This window comes from Notamacropus eugenii, chromosome 3 (genome assembly GCF_028372415.1).
Source record: "Notamacropus eugenii isolate mMacEug1 chromosome 3, mMacEug1.pri_v2, whole genome shotgun sequence".
In the NCBI taxonomy this organism is placed as follows: Eukaryota; Metazoa; Chordata; class Mammalia; order Diprotodontia; family Macropodidae; genus Notamacropus; species Notamacropus eugenii.
In genome coordinates this window covers 9,274,257-9,292,913 of record NC_092874.1, presented here as the reverse complement: position 1 = coordinate 9,292,913, position 18,657 = coordinate 9,274,257, and the positions used below count along the sequence as shown (strand labels likewise).

Below are 18,657 nucleotides of genomic sequence, written 5' to 3'. Positions count from 1 at the left end.
GAATTATAGATGAAATGATGGGAAAGGAAAACATTTCAGATGAAAGCAAGGTTGTTAGCTATGGAGCAAGCAATGCAGAATATATACTGGGTAGCTTTAGAATGGGGCAGTGCAGAGGTTGGCTCAAAAAGGGTGATCTAGATTAGTGAGTGGTTGTGGAAAAAGAAGAGCAGTGCCTGTAGAAAGAGAAGAAGGGGTTTCAGATCACTGGAATGGACAGGGTCTAACCAAGTGGGAATTTGTCTGTCAGAGTTCTTTTGGCTGGCTGGTCTCCAGTTAGGCAGCCAATGAGAGGAGCCACTTTTCTCTCTGTTCCCTGTAGGCTGGAAGAGGCCTAGGAGATCAACATACTCTATGCCCTTGTCATTCATCTTTCCAGGCATATTCAGAAATCTGTTTGGACAAACCACTGATTTAGGTTTCTTGGATCTCTTTCAACCATTCCCTTTCTCTCAACTTAGCCTTGGAGAGTTTCCAGAGCATTTCTCTTCAATCCTTCCCCCTTACTGGATAGGGAATAGTATATCCCTCAGGTAAATGCTTAATCTCTGTCCTTTGCCATGTCAACCCCAGTCTATTTCTCTTTATGATATAAGACATCGGGCTTTTTTATAGCAATGGATTAGAGAATAAATGGAGTACAAGTGTTGAATGCAGGAAGTAATAAACATTCCTGATTGATTAAAGCTTTTGTTTCTGATAATTAATTTTTGCCTCTTTAATTAATATACCTGTCTTGGGGGACATGTGACAAACCCTTTTGGAAGATGTCAATACTTAAGGGAAATACACATGGGTCCAATAATTTATTAAATGATTGTTAAGCAAATACAAAGCATCTGTGGCTGTGAACAGAGATGACCCATGGGGGGATAGCGTGAGTAAAGAAAGGGGTCTTTTCTAGCCCTTTTGTGCTTGGATCTGCCCACCCACACTGTGAAGAAGCAAACCAATGTGTTAAGGGTTTAACCAGTTTGCCCTTCACCAAAACGCAGGGGCTTACTAGGTACTGATGCTTAGTAAAAGAAAACGAACTTTTTCTTTGTCTTCTTCGTGCTTATTGCTATGGATGAGATAGCTTTGTAGTCATCCTTTATGAAGGTGGGAGCAGCGAACAGGCAGGCATAAGAGCACCGTGTGTGAGCCTCACCCATTAACCAGTCCTCCAGATCTCCAGCAGGGGAGTGCCACAGGTACAGTGAATTCAAGGCTATCCGAGGTGTCTCAAGGCAGACGAAACTGCTCTGACAGAGAGGGTTTCTTTTTCTTCTCAATTTTGTTGCAACTTTTCCCTTCTCTTCTTCATAAAAACCTGTCCCACATCTGGGTTAAAAGTGAGCTGTATCTCTAATACAGTGAGAGACCCTTAAGAGCCCTTGAACCTACTTCTCCACACCCCTCCTCCAGCTCCAGTATTTTCAGTCTCTTCACTGAGTGTCTCTCACGTGTGGAGTGGTGAATAAGGTATTTTGGGTGACTTACTAAAATCCTTTCATAGTCCTTCTTAATTGTAATGACTCCTTTTTAATTTATTTCCTATCTGTCCTATGGGCAGCTAGTAGTGCAGTGAATAGATTGCTGGGCCTGGAGTCATGAAGACCTGAGTTCAAATCCAGGCTCAGAGACATCCTGTGTGACCCTGGACAAGTCACTTAACCTTGTTTGCTTCAGTTTCCTGACCTATAAAATGAACTGCTGAAGGAAGTGGCAAAACCTCTCCAGAATCTCTGCCAAGAAAACTCCAAATGGGGTCATGAAGAGTAGAGGTGACTGACCAACTTCTGAGCAATAGCAGTTGTTGTACCTCCCCTTAGATTGTGAGCTCCTTGAAGGCAGGACTGGTTTTGTCTCTTTGTGTATTCCCAGCACTTAGCGTGCCACTCAACCCAGAGCACTGACTTATTATTGCATGACTGTTTAACTTTATTGCTTCATCTTCATTTCCCCCAGTCAGCTCAGGACTCACACGAGTCCTTTAGTGGGTTTTAGAAGCTCAAGTATTAGCAATACAATGTTTTCCATGGTATTAGAACATCTGTTAATACCAACAACACTGTGCTCAAAGCATTTCCATAAAGTTTTGATTCTGGTGACAACGGATTTTTAGAAAATGCCAACTTCCTGTGGCTTGAATGCTGTGTCTGCAGGGCCCTTATCTTTTTTTTTCCCTTTGGTCATTTGCCTAAAGACTTTATTGAGCACTCCACACGGGGGAGATGCTCACTGCAGAGGCTTTAGGAGTCCTGGAGCTGAAGTGCGGAGTAGGGGTGGAGTCTCACCTCCAAACCTTTCATTTTATTTTATTTTTTAAAATTTAAATTTATTTATTTAAGTTTTCAACATTCATATCCACAAAATTTTGGGTTCCAAATTTTCTCCCCGTTTCTCCCCTCCCCCTACCCCAAAACGCTGAGGATTCTAATTACCCCTATCACCAATCTGCCCTCCCTTCTAACATCCCTCCCTTCCCTTATCCCCATCTTCTCTTTTGTCCTGTAGGGCAAGATAACTTTCTATACCCCATTACCTGTATTTCTCATTTTCCAGTTGTACGCAAGAACAATACTCAACAGTTGTTCCTAAAACTTTGAGTTCCAACTTCTCTTCCTCCCTCCCTCCCCACCCATCCCCTTTGGGAAGGCAAGCAATTCAATATAGGCCATATCTGTGTAGTTTTGCAAATGACTTCCATAATAGTCATGTTGTGTAAGACTAACTATATTTTCCTCCATCCTATCCTGCCCCCCATTTCTTCTGCTCTCTCTTTTGACCCTGTCCCTCTCCAAGACTGTTGACTTCTAATTACTCCCTCCTCCTATTGCCCTCCTTTCCATCATCCCCCCACCCTGATTATCCTCTTCTCCCTGACTTTCCTGTATTGTAAGATACGTTTTCATAGCAAAATGAGTGTGCATTTTATTCCTTCCTTTAGTTGAATGTGATGAGAGTAAGCTTCATGTTTTTTCTCTCACCTCCCCACTTTTTCCCTCCACTGAGAGGTCTTTTACTTGCTTCTTTTATGAGAGATAACTTGCCCCATTCCATTTCTCCCTTTCTTCTCCCAATATATTTTTCTCTCACCCCTTAATTTCATTTTTTAAAGATATAATCCCATCCTATTCAATTTACTCTGTGCTCTCTGTCTCCCTCTCTCTCTCTCTCTGTGTGTGTGTGTGTGTGTGTGTGTGTGTAATCCCACCAACTACCCAGATACTGAAAAAAGTTTCAAGAGTTACAAATATTGTCTTTCCATGTAGGAATGTAAACAGTTCAACTTTAGTAAGTCCCTTATGATTTCTCTTTGCTGTTTACCTTTTCATGCTTCTCTTGATTCTTGTGTTTGAAAGTCAAATTTTCTTTTCAGCTCTGGTCTTTTCATCAAGAATGCTTGAAAGTCCTCTATTTCATTGAAAGACCATTTTTTCCCCTGAAGTATTATACTCAGTTTTGCTGGGTAGGTGATTCTTGGTTTTAGTCCTAGTTCCTTTGACTTCTGGAATATCATATTCCACACCCTTCGATCTCTTAATGTAGAAGCTGCTAGATCTTGTGTTATCCTGATTGTATTTCCACAATACTTGAATTATTTCTTTCTAGCTGCTTGCAATGTTTTCTCCTTGACCTGGGAACTCTGGAATTTGGCCACAATGTTCCTAGGAGTTTCTCTTTTTGGATCTCTTTCAGGAGGTGATCGGTGGATTCTTTTAATATTTATTTTGACCTCTGGTTCTAGAATATCAGGGCAGTTTTCCTTGATAATTTCATGAAAGATGATGTCTAGGCTCTTTGTTTTGATCATGGCTTTCAGGTAGTCCCATAAGTTTTAAATTGTCTCTCCTGGATCTATTCTCCAGGTCAGTTGTTTTTCCAATGAGATATTTCACATTATCTTCCATTTGTTCATTCTTTTGGTTTTGTTTTGTGATTTCTTGGTTTCTCATAAAGTCATTAGCCTCCATCTGTTCCATTCTAATTTTGAAAGAACTGTTTTCTTCAGTGAGCTTTTGAACCTCCTTTTCCATTTGGCTAATTCTGCTTTTTAAAGCATTCTTCTCCTCATTGGCTTTTTGGACCTCTTTTGCCAATTGAGTTAGCCTATTTTTAAAGGTGTTATTTTCTTCAGCACTTATTTGAGTCTCCTTTAGTGAGATGTTGACCTGCTTTTCATGCTTTTCTTACATTCCTCTCATTTTTCTTCCCAATTTTTCCTCCACCTCTCTTACTTGATTTTCAAAATCCTTTTTGAGCTCTTCCATGGCCTGAAACCATTGCATATTTATTTTGGATGTTTGGAATACAGAAGCCTTGACTTTTATGTCTTTCCCTGATGGTAAGCATTGCTCTTCTTCTTCTGAAAGGAAGGGAGGAGATATCTGTTCACCAAGAAAGTAACCTTCTATAGTCTCATTTTTTCCCCTTTTTTGGGCATTTTTCCAACCAGTTACTTGACTTTTGGGTCCTTTGTCAAGAGTAGGGTATACTCTGGGAATCTGTTAAGATCTCAGTTCCTCCTAGGTGGCACAATCAAGTGCATGCACTGGTCTGGGAGCAGGGAGAGATTTTTGTGCCCAGAATCTTAGCAGAGTTTCCTCTGCGCAGTCACCTGGCCTCCTGTTCTGCCAAGCCAGCCATAGGGGGCTGAGATTTAGTTAAGCTGTTGGGGCAGGGCCGCCAATCTGAGAGATGTGAGATAAAGATCTCAGGCCCTCAGGGCCTCTACACAGGGCTGAGGTAAGAATCAGCTCCTCAGTGCCCCCAGGGGTTTTTACGATCCAACAATGGATGGGGCTGCTGCAAGAACTGCTGCCTGCCCGATGTGGCCTCCGTGGCCACTGCCTAAGATCAGAGCTATGGGAAGGCCCTTCTACCTTCCCAAACTGCTGAAAAAACCCTGTCACTGACCTTTGGTGCCTGTGGGTTGAGAGATCGTCAAACTTACTGCTGCTGTGACTGGGGATTCCATGACTGGAGATTACACCTCTGAGGTGTCCTCCTCCCAGAGCCAGGCAGTGCAGCCAAGGCTGGGCTGGGCTGGGTTCCACGCTCTGCTCCGTGTCCGGAGTAACAGACATTTCCCATGGGCCTTTCAGGTCACCCTGGGCTGGAAATCTCCTCCACTCTGTTGTTTTCCACTTCTACTGCTCCAGAATTTGTTGAGAATCCCTCTCTACAGGTTTTTTGGGCTGTGTGGGGAGAGCCTGCATATGTATATCTTTCTACTCTGCCATCTTGGCTCCACTCAAACCTTTTATTTTAGAAATGAGGAAACTGACACTCAGTTTGTGACATACTCACTGCCAAGATTCGGTAGATGTGTTGAGGTTTAGGGGTGCTAGGACCCTGAAATTCAAGGGAAAGCAGTGCACAGGTCCTGCCTCGAATGAATTTGACTCAAGCCTTCTTTCAGCCAGAGGTAAGGTTTATTGGAACATCAGTTGGGTGGGTGAGATTGTAAGAATTCACCATATTGGTGACACTTGTATTGACAAGCTGGACAGTTCGAATCTGAGCATTGGCCAGACTCTTATGGAATCTGAGCACTTTAATGGAGGTAAGGTGGATCTTATCTGCAGTGGTCCAGGAGTGGGAAGATCTGTGTCGGGGTGGCCAAGTAGTCTGGAGTGCCTGGGAGGTAACAGACAAGGACCAGGTATCCAGGCGAACACCAGGGGCCTAGACCACTGTGCTCAAGGGAGAATGGGGTCTAGATGTAATCAAGGCTGAGAAGTAGTAGGGGGGAAATAGAGGTAACAGACAGCAAAGGGCTGGGCTAGGTTAGAGGTAGCTGAGAATTGGAAAACTGGGCATAGGCCCCAATGAGTGTCCAGTCCAGAGGATGGAAAATTCAAGGAGAGTTCAGGGAAATGTTCAAGGGGCCAGGGTCCATTCCCTGTCAGATACAGTAACTGAAATAACAAGCTAGGTTCCTGTAAAATGCAAGAGCCTAGAAAACAAAAAGAAAAGGCAAAGATGAAACTTTAAATTAACTACTTTGATTATTATTTTAAAGAATCTTGTGTGTTTGTCATGCTACAAAGAGTATGAAAATAAGTTTCCCTGAAGGAGTTTTATATTAGTGGCATAGAACCATTGCCCTGATATCTTAGCTTTATGGCATCATAGATGGAAAAGTGGCTTTGAATCCTGCCTCTTTCCTGTCCTGACTGCAGCCTTGGATGTTGTCTTGGCACCCAGGATACCTCTCTCAGTAGAATTTGCGAGGAGTTGCCAACCTGCCTTGGTGGAGGAAGCTTCTTCACCTGGGACAGCTCCAGTCCATGTCCCCATCTTTGCTCCCAGGCACTAGTGCCTCCCCTTCCCAGTGATTTAGGTTTCAGCCTCTGGAAGTCAGGGACCATTTTTCTTTGCCTTTGGAGACCCTGTATTTAATGCAATGGCTGGCTTACAGAAGGCACTTGCTGAAAGCTTACTGCTTAGTGGATTTTTATCAGGGACCTCATCTTTACTATAACATAGTGGAAACATTCCATCCTGGCTCTTGTTCATTTATTAAAAAGTTTTATTGATACTTTTTAATGCTCTGTCTCCATATATATCGTTATCCTTCGTAGTAAAGCATTCATTGATGTGTAAAAACCATTAGACTCCATAGAACCAAATATGTGCTTGAAGGCCCTCCTCAGAGGGTCCCTCATGCTTGTGTCAAAATTATAAATAGACATGGTTCCACTGGTGATTTTGTCTAGGTATAAGGGATATATCTTCATGCTTCTTATGGAAAATGTCCACTCAGATTACAAACAAGTGAAAAAAAATTTTTTTATTGCAAGGTTCTCAAAAAAATCCTCCTTCATATTGTACTAAGTTAATTTAGACCAAGAAATCTGATAGTTTTCCTTGAGTCTCTTCAGTTAAGTCAACAGCATTATGAGTGATATTGGTCTAACCATCCACAATTGAAAAACAAAGTGGATAAAATTCCTGCACTGCCTATAAATATAAGAATCTTACACAGGCAAAGAACTGAGTTCAGAATTAAACAAGGGGATAGACTGGGTCACATGGGGAAAATTGTGTTCCCAAACTACAGGCTGATACAATAGTACTTTTCTTTACTATCAATAGATTTTGGTGAAATGATATGGTTGCAAACCCTTGATTCCTGTAGTCTTTGATTAAAAAAAAGTTGAAAGGAAGTCAAAGGGTGATAGAAATTTGCATGATAAAATGACAAAAGACAAAAATATTAAATGTTGAAAGACAAGGATGGTGGGAAGACAGGAGCCCTGTTGCACTCTGCTGGTGGAGTTGGGAATTCTAGCTTTTAGAAAACAGTATGGAATCATAATGGAAAAGTCACTCAGCTACAAAGATTCTTTGGCCCCATGATAACATATTAGGTGTCTGTGTGTGTGTGTGTGTGTGTGTGTGTGTCTGTCCGTCTATCTATCTATCTATCTATCCATCTCCAAGACATTCAAGACACAAAGAAAAGTTCTATATATAGGAAAATATTTATAACAATAATTTTTCTTATATCAAAAAAAGGGAAGTAAAATTAGTACTCATCAATTAGGTAATGACTGAATAAACTGTAGCATGTTAAGGTTATTTCATCATTATGTTATTACTATATATCATTATAATTATTACATATAATTATATACTTCTAATAGTATTATTATTCTATTTCAATATTTCATTACTATATTTGCAAAGACCTTTGTGACTTGATGCAGAATGAGCTGAACAAAACCAGGAGAGCCAAGTTCACAGTGGCCACCGTCATGGAAGAAAAGCAACATTAGAACATATTGGAGCCTTCATCCTTGTTGCTGCCGATATTGACGCTAATCAATGAATCTCAGTCATTTATTAAATGCCTACTGTGTGCCATGTCCTGGGGATGCAGAAACAAAAATGAACCATTCCCAGTCCTTTGGAACTTACATTCTCCCAGGGAGACACCATGTACAAATATTATGTATAGACAAAATAAATCCAAAGTAGTTTTGCTTAAGGAAGGACCAATGATCAAACATGAATCTCTTTTCTTGGCAGAGGGATTATGGACTGCAGTTAGAACATGAGGCCCTATTGCCTGAAGTGGTCAATGTGTTGGTTTGGTCTACCTGGTGGTACTTCTTTGCTGCAAAGAATAGTTCTGTTGGAGGGGGAAGAGGAGTTATTGAGAAATCATCTTGATGCAGAAGAAATGAGCATCAATAAAATTTTTGTAAAGAAAACTCTAGAAAATTTCAGGATTGGTCTTAAATAGGACACAGCCCATTAGTATTTACACCTGGCCTGGAAGGAGGGCCACTAAAGATGATGTAGGACTTCTATGACCAGAAAGGAAATGCATCGAGAATAAGAGACAACAGATGGATGGTCTGAGTCAAAACAGAACCTCTAGTTGTCTGATAGTTTCTTCTAATGGTGGCTCACCCTTAATATCAAACTCGCTTGTGGAAGGAGTACAAATCAGAGAGCCTTCAGCCTTCATCTGGTGGACTAGTTTAGAGCTTAGGGAATCACTGTTACACCATCTTGCTATGCTGGATTTTCAAGCGGAAGCATTGACCATGTGGTAACACTTGAATGGCTTGGATCATCTGGCAGAAGTTAATACATACTCATGAAAACGATTTGCTATATCCCACTTTTCCCCTGTGTTTCTAACAACATTTAGTTTCTCAGTTTTTGAGACGTGAAACTTGAAAACAATGCATTTTCTGGTTTGGTTCCCTGACTATTTTGTCTTGTATTCTTTGGCAGGTGCATTTTCTTGATTCCCAAAATGTATCATTTAGTGAAAGAATGAAAGCACTGATGGAAATGAAGGATTTTGCAAAGGAAGTAAAAAACCGAAATGTTTTCTTATATGGTGTTCTCATCTCTTTCACACAGGTATGTGGCTTTTCCCCTCCCACTCTAGAAGATTAGTGGTGGGACTCTTAAAAGAATATGAGATTGAAATGACATTTAAGCATTTTTGGCTGTAACTCTACTTGTCTGCTCATGTTTCACTTTCAGGAAAGCTTCTTGTCTTGAGGCAAAAAATGTCATTGTTTTGATTAGGATAGGGGAAACAACCCAAGAAAATGAATCCTCAAATATGCACATATGAATAGGAGAGCATATATTCTTCTAAGCCAGTTTAGGAATGTTGAAAGATGGACCTCTCCTACATAAAATGTTAAGTGGACTGATACTTGAGATTGGTCCATCCCCTTCCCACACCACTTCTGAACTCCCTTCTTCCTCCTCTGGTACTGGTTCACTTTTAAGTGATGGTTGGTATTTAGGCAACAGAAAGGGCATGGCACAGGACTGCAGAAACCAAGAGTATCCAGTAGGAGCCAATGAGTTTGCTGGAGGCAAAGTGAGTTATTACAGTAGCCTCTTTGTACTGGGGAAAACTGTCTCGAGTAAAGTATTTGAAGGACCTGCCCTCTTTGCCCAGTCAAAGAATGGCTTCGTGTGTCGATATCGTTATTTCTATGTCAGAAAATTTAATGGTTTTCTAAAGATAGTGGAGAGCCAACCCAGTGAAATATTCTACTGCCCTTTGGATAAAAGAGATTTGGTGCAAACAGTTTGGGGTATGGCAGGTGTTGGTGGCCCATGAATCATAGCTATTGGTCATAAACTATTTTAGGGAACTTTTAAAAATGAGAGTGGTCATGTCTTTTTTTTATATAACAAGAGTCATTTAAATAGATGTCAGCTTTTCTAGCGAGGCTTAAGCATGCTTTTTTTCTTTTTTAGGCCTTTCAATTTTTTAGTTTCTTTTTACTCACAGAAGATGATAACATTTTAGGCTGTCTATTAAAATGATTACCCCACTTTGCTTCTGTGTGTTCAAGACCATGTGCAATTTCGAAAAAGACATGACAGTAAATAAAAGGCAAGTCTTTAGAAAGCGGTGGGGAATTTGTGTGGACGTTCATTGTGTCTTAAAAAAATAGAGAAAGAAACTTTGAGTATACGAGAGGATCCAAACACACTCGAGGGGTTAATTCCCAGGTGTGCACTGCCTCCTCCATGTAAAATCATCAGCCTCTTTTCTAGGGGGGACCTGGCATGTTAAGTCTTGGAATGGCTTTTAAAGGCGTGTTCTCCATCATGTGTTTCTCAAGTCTAACAGACTTGCTAGTGAGGCAAATCTGATAGATGAACAGTTATAGACACATAGAGCCTGAGGTGGAAGGGAGATCAGGATTGGTCACCAGATAATGGCTTTTCTCTTAGGGGGGAGGAGGGTTTTCTGTAGGATCCTAGAAAATAGATAAAAATGCCAAATGACCCTTTGCCCTGAGTTGCCCCTTCCTACTTCCAAGGTAATGGTGGCAGATGGTACAAAAGCTGGTAGTGGGGGCTAAACTATTGAAGGATATTTTTGCTTTATATGAAATGAATTTTATTTTTAAATGATTTAGTCTTAATTTAATGTTAAAGAACAATACAGCCAATTAAGATTGCTTTGTAATTATTATTTAAATAGATGAATTTCTATGCTCTTAAGAGCATCCTACTTTTCATTCCCTCCTCTGTCTTCATCAGGGATTCTTGGAATATTTCAGTTCATTTACCTTTCCCACTTAACATATACTGATTTTTTCTGTTTCTCCCCCATCCCCCCAAACACACACACTTAGCAACATTGCTTATAGATCTTTCTCTGTTTCTTCCTGCTTATTGATATTAATGTCAAAGCCCTACAGCCATTCCTTTCTGGTTTTGCATTCAAGATGTTTACATTTTGCCTTTTGTAAGGGCAAATAAAGCCAGTGGCATCTTGGTTTCTCTCTGCCTTTTAATCATTTGCTACTCAAGAACTTTGTTGCCTGTTCCGTTCTCATGTGACTTCATCCAGGGTGACTGTCGTTTCTGCGTCGGTCATTCTCATGAAGATTTTGTAGAGAGAGAGGAGAAGGATCGGGGATAAGCAGATTTTACTGATGGCAGTTTTCTCTGTCCCACTAGTAGCACCCAGGATTTTTTTCCCAAGCTTTTGACATTTTCCAGACATCCTGAGAAGTCCTGGGTCATGGTCCTAGTGGTGGAAGGAACTTGGTGAAAGGGATGTCTAATCCAGTGTCCTCGTTTTCCAGATGGAGCACTTGAGGCCCTGGGAAGGAAGATGACTTGCCTATGATCATACGGTGATTATACATGCCTAGGTCCTCTAACTCCACAGCTGGTCCCCTTCTTGTGGTGATACCCTTCGATGTTTTCAGAGTTGTTCCCTCTGCCATAGAACTGCCTGAATCCTTGGTTTGTTCCATCTGTCCTTTCTTTTCCTTACTGCCTTTAACTCTTCCTCTTATAGTATATATTGAACTGTAACCTTGAAATAGAAAATGTGGAAATTCTGCTGTCATTGAGGGAGAAAATTGTTCCATATTCTGACAAGTCATGTCCTCATCTTCAGGGTTCCTCCTCCCCTCAGCTGCGTTCTGGCATGCTGATCCAACTTAATTGACTCCCTTGTCAGATATTCTATATACCTGTTCTTCTGGTCACCATTTCAGTCAGTCATCCAGCAAGCATTTATTAAACACCTGTTGTATACCAGACTCTGAACTAAACCCCAGAGATACAAAGAAAAGGCAAACATCTCTGGCTTGAAAAGAAAACATGGACATAACTAGGTACATACAAGGTACATGGCAGTCTAACATGTGGAAGCATGAATCTGGGCAAGATCAGGCTAAGTCTGGCTTGTGGTTTACCTCCATGCTAGAGTTGGGGTATGCTTTTATGGCGTGGGAGAGAGGGAATGGAGAAGATGCCTCAAGTAGAGAGGCATGGAATAGTGGGTTGGGGAAATATTGTGAGAAAGCCTATTTTACATCAGTGTGAGTATATTATTGAAACAGGCCTTGGAACTTTCTAACTTTCCTCAAAGCTCCTTTGTCCCCAGCACTTTCCCTTTTTGTCGGTCTGCTCAGCCTCTATGATCCTGCCTGAGACTCAGCCGTCCTCCAAAACTCAGTAAGATATTATTAACTTTGACTTGACTGGTCAATCAGCAAGCATTTATTAAGTGCCTACTAATTGCCATTGAGGAGTCACCATACAATAGTGGGTAGAGAGCTGACCTGGAAGACAAACAGAATCCAAATTCAAGTCCTTTCTTTGGCCTATATGAGCTGTAGGACGTTGGACAAGTCTCTTGAATTCTTTGTGCCCCAGGCAAGTTTCTAAGACTCTAAGTTGCAAAGAAGATTCCAATCTGCATTAGTAGAGAGAGAGTTCCCTGATGTTGTACTCTAGGTTTATCATAGGAGAACCATCTCAGTGACGGAAAAGAGGCTCATGACCAGATTTTCCATAGGGTGATTATATTCCAGTCCCCAAGACTGTTAAGTCATTGTTGTGTGCTGATGCCTCTCCTTTGATTAGGGGCATATTCATATCCACAAACTCAATGATGTTTGGTGTTTTGAAGTAAATAGTCATAGGTATCCATGTCAGCACTTAGAGAGAAAGTCAAAAGAAGAAAAAATGTGAAAGAAACTTTAAAATTTAATCATGCAAGAAGGCAATTATCAACAGATAACATTTGGAAACTATTTGGACATCATTGTGTAAGTCAGTTGGACCCCTCAAGCTCTGGCATCTGAGGACCTGGATTCAAAATCAGCTCTGTCATCTTTGTCAGAGGCTCTTGGCCTGAATCAGATTAAATATAAGTGGGAAATATTTAACAAGGTCAATAAAAATCCAATAAAACATAGATGATATTATATTTTAAACCTAAGTTAATAGGTAGCCCATGGGGATCCTTGTGTAGGGGTTAGTAAGTCCCTGTTTCTATTTGAAGTTGGCATTATTGATGCATGTGACCAGTAGTCAATCGTTTTATCCCTTTGGCCTCAATTTCCCCATCTTTAAATGAGGGAATTCTCTCAGGTGGCCTTCTGAGTGTCCTCATCAGTGTAGAGTTTTGATCCTATGATCTTTTTTTTTACTTTGTATTTGCTTTACCTGTCCTATAGAAGGCACTCAGTAAATGATCTTTAATTGATTAATTGTATAGTTAGATAGTGGATTTTGAATCTGGATTTGACAAGGAGGAAGAATTGTGGTGAATTGTAGAACACCGTAATTTTGACTCTTTCAAGAGTTTCCTCATGGTGGAACACCATAATTTTGCCTTGAAGAGTCAAAATTATGGGTGACCCAAAGGAAAATGGAGAAAGCATATTATAGGTCAGCCTAGAGAGGAGGGTACATCATCTTATTGGTCACTTGTGAAATGGTGTGAAGGGCATCATTGAGGAGCTATGTGACTGGAAAGGGAGGTAGGCCAAGTGCATAGAGGATGGATAGAGCTTCCCTAAACACCCTTTAAAAGAACTGGAAGAAGGATGGGAGAGAATTTATGAGGACCAACTTGGGTAAGCATGGTGCAGGAGGAGAAAGCTTGCCTGGATTGTAGTTTGCACCATTGAAGGGGCATCCATCCACTTGGCTTATAAACACATCACAATATTGAAATGGAATAGTGGGAGTAAGCTCTCAGAGGGAGTGGAACAAGGTGATTTTGTAACACTCTTGATAAGAATAATAATAACTGATTTTGGCTTGTAATTTTTCATATGTATTTGATTGGATGGATGGACTTGTCCTCTACTGCTCAAGTTGTAACAATCTTGTGTATTTGAAGTGATATTTAATATTTTTATCAGTTTTCACATAGAATTTTTTCCTAATAAACTCAGAGAAAGGTATAGAAAATAGTGAATTAGGACCAACAGATAAATGCCCTAAGAAACTCTAGCCTTCTAGGCCAGCGTCTGGATGGTGGGGAGAAAAACACCACTCTTCCATCTTGGAGGATTGCGTGGTTTTTTCTGGGTCATAGATAGCATCAGTCTCCCAGTGGGAGAACAGATGGGCGTTTTCTCTGAAAAGAGCCCAACACAGAGGAAGAACATCAGCGTTCTTAGTAATGAGGTTAGACTGTGCCACTCTCATTTTATTTTATTTTTTTGATTGTCATGATGTGGAATTAGCTTGACTGATTTACTAAACACATAATTCTTTCCTTTGCACAGGGAACCCTGTGGCATTCACATAAAACATCCCAAACTGAGTCTGTTTACCAAAACCCCGAGGACCTTATTCATATCAATCAAACTTTTTTGATGTGGAAATGATTAGAAGAACCAAATATTTTTCACTTTCTAGATTTTTTAATGTTTGTTATTGTGAATTAGTCATTTCTTATACACGCTTGGGGAAAAGTATGAATGTTAACAAAGATAAGGTTAGTGGAGATAAGTTTTCTAAACTAAAAAGAAAATCAGGACCTTTTCCATTTTTATTTTTGACCAGAACTGAAAGATGGATTGTAGAGATATTTATATACCCATTTCTCTGAATGTAGTGTGAGTGATTTCATTGTTTCTTCCGCCTTAGTCAGTGTCTCTTCTCCTTTCTAGATCCTATCTTTTATAGAGCATTTGATTCAAATGGAGCATGTCCTGATGTTGCAATGTTGGTGAGGATCTTGATTCAAGCTCTGTTTGGGGACTTTTAATAAACCTATTTTTTACCCCCTATACTAGGAAAGAACAGGAAGTATCATATTTGTCTTAACATCTGGATAGTTTATTGGAGGAGAACCAGTATTTCTAAGTGAATATAATGGGGTATGGGAACAAGGTGCAGCCTAGACTTTGTGGCATAGGATGCCTTGGCCAAAATAGAAGGCCTAGATAGGGAGGGTATAGAAAGAGAGTTGAGGCTCAGAATTCAAATCTCAGATCATATTTTTTTTTTTTTAAAATTATGTTTGGCAGATCTGTGTGGAATATTTATTTGGTTTGTACAGTCCTTTCCTAATTAGTCATCTTATTGGTGAGAGGTGAGAAGCAATCTAGACTCTGATTTGCTCTTAGCTCCCTCTCTGGTCTCCAGATACTCCCGCCTTCAGCCCCTGCTGTCCCAATCTCTGGTATCCTTAGGGACCAGCCTTCTGTCCTCCAGTTTCCTTCAGCCGGCTGTTTAGGCACCACCTTCTGCAGGATCTTGTTCCTGATCTCTTAACTACCAGGGCCTCTCCCTTGAAATTACTTTGCATTCCTACTCACACACACACACATGCAAAATATATATACACATATACATATATGCATACACACATATATACATTGTTGTGTTCATCCTTTGTTTTTGAAGAAGACCATGCCATCAGAGAACTGATGACATGACTTGCACTTGACTTTGTTTTGATTGAGGGAGGGCTGTGCAGGTCACCAGCCTCACTTCTCCTCCAGAGCCATCTGAATCCAGTGGCCAGATGTTCCTCAGGATGACTGGAGATGACCCAAGATGCAATGGGAGACCTTGGTCTTTTAGGCTAAGACCTTTTCAGGTACTCACTTAAAGTGAGGTAATGCCCATTCAGTGACTAGGTCTCTTTAAGAAGTAGTCAGGGGATGACTCCTTTAAGTAAAAATAAAATAAACAAATAAATAAACAAACAGATAGCTAGATAGATAAAGCTGGGAGGGTCCCCAGGATCCTCAGGAAATTACTTTGCATTCCTGCACACACACACAAAATCTATATACACACATACCTAATATATGCACAAATGTATATATTATGCATGTATTAATATGTTTATGTGGTATCTCTCCCCATAGAATAAATACAAGCTCCTTGAGGGCAGGAATAGTTTCTCTTTGTCTTTGTATCTCCAATGCTTAGTCTATTTGTTGTTCATTTTTTTTGGTTGTGTCCAACTCTTCATGACGTCTTTTTTTGCTGGGAGGTTTCTTGGCAGCAGTACTGGGGTAGTTTGCCATTTTCTTCTCCATCTCATTTTACAGATGAAGAAACTGAGGCAAACAAAGTTAAGTGACTTGGCCAAGGTTACACAGCTAAGAAGTATCTGAGGCTAGATTTGAACCCATGTCTCCCAGACTCCAGGCCCAGTATGCTATCTACTGTGCCACCTAGCTTTCACAGAGCTTAATTAATATCTATTTCTTCATTGATTCATTTGGTCCCTTGACCATAGATACATGTATATGTAACACTTTGGGTGTAAAATATGGAAATGGAAGTTTTTTTTGCATTCAATGCTATTTTATTTTTTCCAACTACATGTGAAGATAGTTTTCAACATTCACTTTTATAAGATTTTGAGTTCCAAATTTATTTCTTCTTCCCTTCCATCCCTGCCCCCCAGCTCCCCTCCTACCTCCTCAGCACAACAAGCAATCTGATATATGCTGTACATGTACAATCATATTAGATATATTTCCCCATTAATGATGTTGTGACAGAAGAATCAGGACAAAAGGGGGAAAAAACATGAGAAAGAAAAACCAAGCAAAAAAAGAAAATAGTATTGCTTCGGTCTGCATTCTGACTCCTCTGTTCTGTCTCTGCATGTGGATTGTATTATCTATCATGAGTCTTTTGGAGCTGTCTTAGATCATTGTATTTTTGAGAAGAATTAAGTCTATCAAAGCAGATTGCCACACAGTGTTGCTGTTTCTGTGTACAATGTTGCTATTACTGTTACAATGTTGCTGTTACTGTGTACAATGTTGCTATTACTGTTACAATGATGCTGTTACTGTATACAATGTTCTCTGGTTCTGCTCACTTCACTCTGCATCAGTTCATGTAAGCTTTGTAGAAGATACTTAAATTCAAGTTTTCTTAGAGTTGAAAGAGAGAGAGATGTAGTGAGGAAGGAAAGAAGGGAGAGGAAAAGGAGAGACATTTTAAATGACAATGTAGTTAAAGCCATGAGTTATTTGCTGCCTGAGTAAGAGAGAGAAATTGTATTGCATCCATTTAGGAATTCCTTGGCTGTCCTCAGATTTTGAGGTTGAAGGTGAGGCACTTGGGGGAGATGCTGAGCTCAGTCTTTGACACTGCATTCATATTGGGAAAACAGAGGCCAGGCACATAATAACCCTTTAGCAAGGCTTCTTGGACTTTGTGGAATTATTTTACTCTTCAAATAGAAGTGTCCCAGTTGAAGAATTCATGTCTGGTGAGCTGAGTTTGAAGTTCTTTGTAGGAGGCAGTGTGTTCTCCTGGGATTTGAGTCAGAGGACCTCCCTTTGCATCTCATGTCTGTGTGACCTTGGGCGAGACTCTTGGCCTCTCTTATTTTTAATTTCCTCATCTGTAAAATGAGGAGGGTGAACTAGATGATGTCCTAGGGCCCTTCCAATTAAAAACTCTATGATTCCAGTTGAGGGATGAAGGTCTGAAAGAAAATAAAAATTTTGAGGGGTTGTTTATAGGTTAGGGCATAGAAATGTAACTTGGGGTCTGAAGAAAGGAGCAGAAAGGAAGGGGTGCAGGTTAGAAGTGTAGTTAGGAGAGAACATCACAGCTCTGGGGGATTTTGTGAGGTGCTAGATGTTCTAGAAAAACAAAGCATTTTTAAGAGCTTTTCACTATGTGCCAAGCAATGAGATACAAATACAAGAAGGTCCTTGCCTTCAAGGAATTTATATTCCAATGAAGGAGTACAAAGTGGTGGTAGGGGAGGGGGACAGTGATAGCTAAGCAGGATGGAGCAGGGATGGCTGGGAAGGAAACTTGAGAGAAGCCTGGATTTCAGAGACCAAGAAAAGGAGCTTAGGGTTGGCATTTAGGAGAACGTGGGGGAGGGGCTGCACAGAGCTGGCTTTTCTAAGGGTCTTAAACCTAGAAGCCATCAATTCCAGCTGCCCTTTTGTAGAGCTGTCACATGCTTTCGTTGCATCTAAAATACATCTGTTCCTTTATTTCATAAAGAGAACATTAACTTGGCCGACAGAGAATTCATTTGATCCAATATGTAACTTCTGTGTGTAGCAGGTACTCTGCGGGAGGCTTAGAGTACAGAGTATGAGAATGAAAAATCCATTCATTGGGAAATTCAACAAGTGCATATGTAAATAGGTGACTGAACAAAGAATTTGACTTCTGCCCTGACCATTGGCTGAACAATGGTCAAAATGAGAACAGAAGAAATAAATGTAGTTCTAAGGAAAAGATGTAATAGCCATCTGCATCCTGGCCTTAGCAGGAATTTTCATGTGTCTGGGCTGTTTCCATTATCACATCGGTTTGGAGTCGGCACCCCACCCCCCAACTCTTCTCTACTTGGCCTCCCCCAGCCTTCAAAGTTCAACTCTGGGGTCATCTCCTTCATGAAGCCTCCATTGACCACCCCTCCCCCCCTGCCCAAGAGAGAAGGGTCTCACTGTCCTCTTATTTCTCATGGGACTTGGCCTGTTTCTCTGCTTTGTACTTGACTCATTATCCCTTGAGAAAACACAGTGCAATGGAATGGATATTAGCTCTGGAGTCAGATAATCTGGGCTCAGATCTACCTCTGACACCACCTGTGTGACTTTGGGCAAGTCAGTTTCCCAGGCCTAAGTTTCCCCATTGGCAAAATGAGGGGATTGGCCTAGATGGCTTCTGAGTTCCCTTCCAGCTTTAGACCTATAACCTTTGATTTTCATACCTTGTAACAAAAGTATTTGGCACCTTTATTCTCCCTTTACCCATTAAATGATAAGTTTCTTGAGAGTCAAGTTTCATATCTTGTTTTAAAAGATTGTTAAATGGAATTATGTATATATGGGTACACATAAACAAATTCATCTTTTCCCTACTTGTTCATGGAAGAAATTGGGACTATTCTTTGTGAAAGTC

General features: G+C 40.6%; 1 protein-coding gene across 3 annotated transcripts in view; it reads left to right on the top strand.

Annotated features, from left to right (window-relative positions):
• Window positions 1-18,657, top strand: part of CRPPA (CDP-L-ribitol pyrophosphorylase A) — a 278,128-nt gene that overhangs the window by 143,616 nt on the left and 115,855 nt on the right. For 2 of the 3 annotated variants that reach the window (XM_072650821.1, XM_072650823.1), the window contains exon 9: window positions 8,740-8,871. In XM_072650821.1, coding sequence (XP_072506922.1) covers window positions 8,740-8,871 — 132 coding nt within the window. Of the gene's footprint in view, window positions 1-8,739; window positions 8,872-11,078; window positions 11,130-18,657 lie in introns of all 3 variants that reach the window. The other variant, XM_072650822.1, reaches the window with a different exon arrangement.